The sequence below is a fragment of the Neopelma chrysocephalum genome, unplaced genomic scaffold (genome assembly GCF_003984885.1).
Source record: "Neopelma chrysocephalum unplaced genomic scaffold, ASM398488v2 Primary Assembly neopelma1_295, whole genome shotgun sequence".
NCBI lineage: Eukaryota > Metazoa > Chordata > Aves > Passeriformes > Pipridae > Neopelma > Neopelma chrysocephalum.
Genome location: NW_020897957.1, coordinates 427,745 through 430,302, shown reverse-complemented (window position 1 = coordinate 430,302; position 2,558 = coordinate 427,745). Strand labels below are relative to the sequence as shown.

Sequence of the window (2,558 nt, the reverse complement as noted above, 5' to 3'; positions counted from 1 at the left end):
TGAGACCCCATGCGCTCGTGACACGTGGATTCACAGCTGCTGAGACCCCCCCAACTCGTGACATGTGGGTGCATAACTGCTGAGAACCCCCCCAACTCACGACACGTGTGTGTAGAGCTACTGAGCCTCTCCCCACTCGTGACACGTGGGTACAGGGTTGCTGAGACCCCCCACACTCACGACATGAGTGTCCCCAAGTCCTCCTGACCCCCCACCTGACACAGCCCGTGCTGGGACACCCCCCTGTGCAGAACACCCCATCCCGGGGCAGCCACAGGCCTCACACGCCGACTTCCCACAGATATATTATTATAATTATCAATATTAATAATAATCTTTGTCTGTAAAAGATCTAAAAACGCATAGAAATAAAAAATAAGGGGGGGTGGGAGGGACACACGCGCGCACTCTGAGCGGCTCCTGGCCAGCGGGCACGGCGGGGGGGCCACGGCACCCCCTGCCCAGAGAGGGGTCCCCACCTCCTCCTGCCCCCCCTGACCCTGCCTGGGAAGGGAGGGATACATTCCCAAAAAACTGGGGGGGCTGGATACCCCACCGGGGAGGGATAAGGCCACGGATGGCGGGCGGAGTGGGGGGGTCTGGACCCCCTCGGGCCCAGGGGACCCCCCTCAGCCCCTCGACACCCCCTTGGTCCAAGGGGTGCCCCCTCTCTGTGCTGGGGGCATGGGGCCCCTTGGGGGGGTTTATCCCATTCTAGGCTCGGCCCTTGGAGGGGTTTATCCCACTCTAGGCCCGGTTCCCAGAGGGGTTAATCCCAGCCTAGGTCCGGCCCTTGGAGGGGTTTAATCCCAGCCTAGGCCTGGTTCCCAGAGAGGTTAATCCCAGCCTAGGCCCGGCCCTTGGAGGGGTTTAATCCCAGCCTAGGCCTGGTTCCCAGAGAGGTTAATCCCAGCCTAGGCCCGGCCCTCGGAGGGGTTGTATTCCGTCTCTCCAGCCGACACCTGGGAGATGCGCCGCGTGGAACGCCACAGCCGCCGGTGGAACTGGCCCGGACGCACCTGGGGATTTGGGGGTGAGAGCCCACCCCGTGCTCTGACCCCTTCCCCATCCCTAAATCCTTCATCCATCCTCATCCTCATCCCCTTCTTTGTCCCCACCCCCTTCCAAGTCATCATCCAATTCTCCATCCCCATCCTCTTCTTCATCTCCATCCTCATCCTGTTCTCCATCCTCATTCCCATCCCCTTCTCCATCCCCATTCTCTTCCAGGTGCTCATCCCCTTCTCCATCCTCATCACCTCCCAAATGCCTATCTGCTTCTCTATCCCCTTCCTCATTCCCCATCACCTTCCCAAAATCCTTTATCCAACCCCATTCTCACCCCCCACTCCATCCCCATCCCCTCCCAAATGTCTCTTTATCCAACCCCATCCTCATCAACTCCTCCATCCCCATCCTGTTCCGAACACCCACCACTCCCAGCCCCTTCCCCAGCCCATCCCCTTCCAAACCCATCCTTTGCTCCACACACACTCACCCCCTTCCCCTTCCAAACCCCCATCCCTTCTCCCATCACTGTCCCCTTCCCCTTCCACACCTGCATCCCTTTCCCAACCCTCTCATCGCCATCCACCCATCACCCCTTCCCTATCTCCATCTCCATCTCCATCCCCTTCCTTGTTCTCCATCTCCACTTCCATCCCCTTTCTTATTCATCTCCATCCCCTTCCCTATCTCCACTTTCCATCTCCATCTCTTTTCCCTTCCCTATCTCCATCTCCACCTCCGTGTCTACCTCCATCTCCACCTTCAACTCCATCATCATCCCTTTCCCTGTCTCCATCTCCTCCTTCACCTCCATCCTCTTTCCCATCCCCACCTCTATCCCCATCTCCATGTCCACGTCCCCTTCCCCACCTCCACCTTCATCTCCATTCCACCTCCACCTCCATCTTCACCCCCGTTCCCATCTTCATTCCCTTCCCAGCTTCCCTCTCCATCTCATCCCCACCCCTCTCCATCCCTATTCCTATCCCACATCTCCTTCCCCTCCCCACCCCGGTCCCCCTCAGCTCTGGAGAGGCCACGTTGAGGTCCCCAGCCCAGGAGCACCCCATGGACACTGGGACCCCTCCTCCCACCCCCCTGTGGGGTCCCGCTCACCTCAGCGGGCTGCCCAGCGCCCACCACGATGAGTTTTCCATCCTCCAGCCCCACCAGGATGTGACTCTTCTCCTTGGTGACGGACACGCTGTGCACGGGCACCCTCATGGGCACGGGGGGCACGGCCGGCCTGAGGCTGCAGAGATGAGGGTGGGATGGGAACCCTGGGCACCCCAAGGGGGAGGGACAAAGGGGGACCCCTCCCATTCTCTTTTCGATCCTCATCCACTTCTCCATCCACATACCTTTGCCCACCCACATCCTCTTCTCCATCCTCATCCCCATTCCCTTCCAGATCCTCTTCCTACTCTCCATCCCCATCCCCATCCTATTCTCCAACCCCATCCCCTTCCAGAACCTCATTCTTTTCTCCATCCCCATGCCCTTCCAGATCCTCACCCTCTTCTCCACCCACATCCTCTTCTCCATCCCCA

General features: G+C 59.5%; 1 protein-coding gene across 1 annotated transcript in view; it reads right to left on the bottom strand.

Moving 5' to 3' along the window:
* Nucleotides 1-287: 287 nt before the first annotated feature.
* The window catches only part of NBEAL2 (neurobeachin like 2), a 33,746-nt gene continuing 31,475 nt past the window's right edge, over nucleotides 288-2,558 (bottom strand). The window contains exons 51-52 of the mRNA XM_027704874.1: nucleotides 2,125-2,260; nucleotides 288-1,019 (exon numbers count right to left, since the gene is read on the bottom strand). Coding sequence (XP_027560675.1) covers nucleotides 915-1,019; nucleotides 2,125-2,260 — 241 coding nt within the window. The 3' untranslated portion in view covers nucleotides 288-914. The remainder of the gene's footprint in view (nucleotides 1,020-2,124; nucleotides 2,261-2,558) is intronic.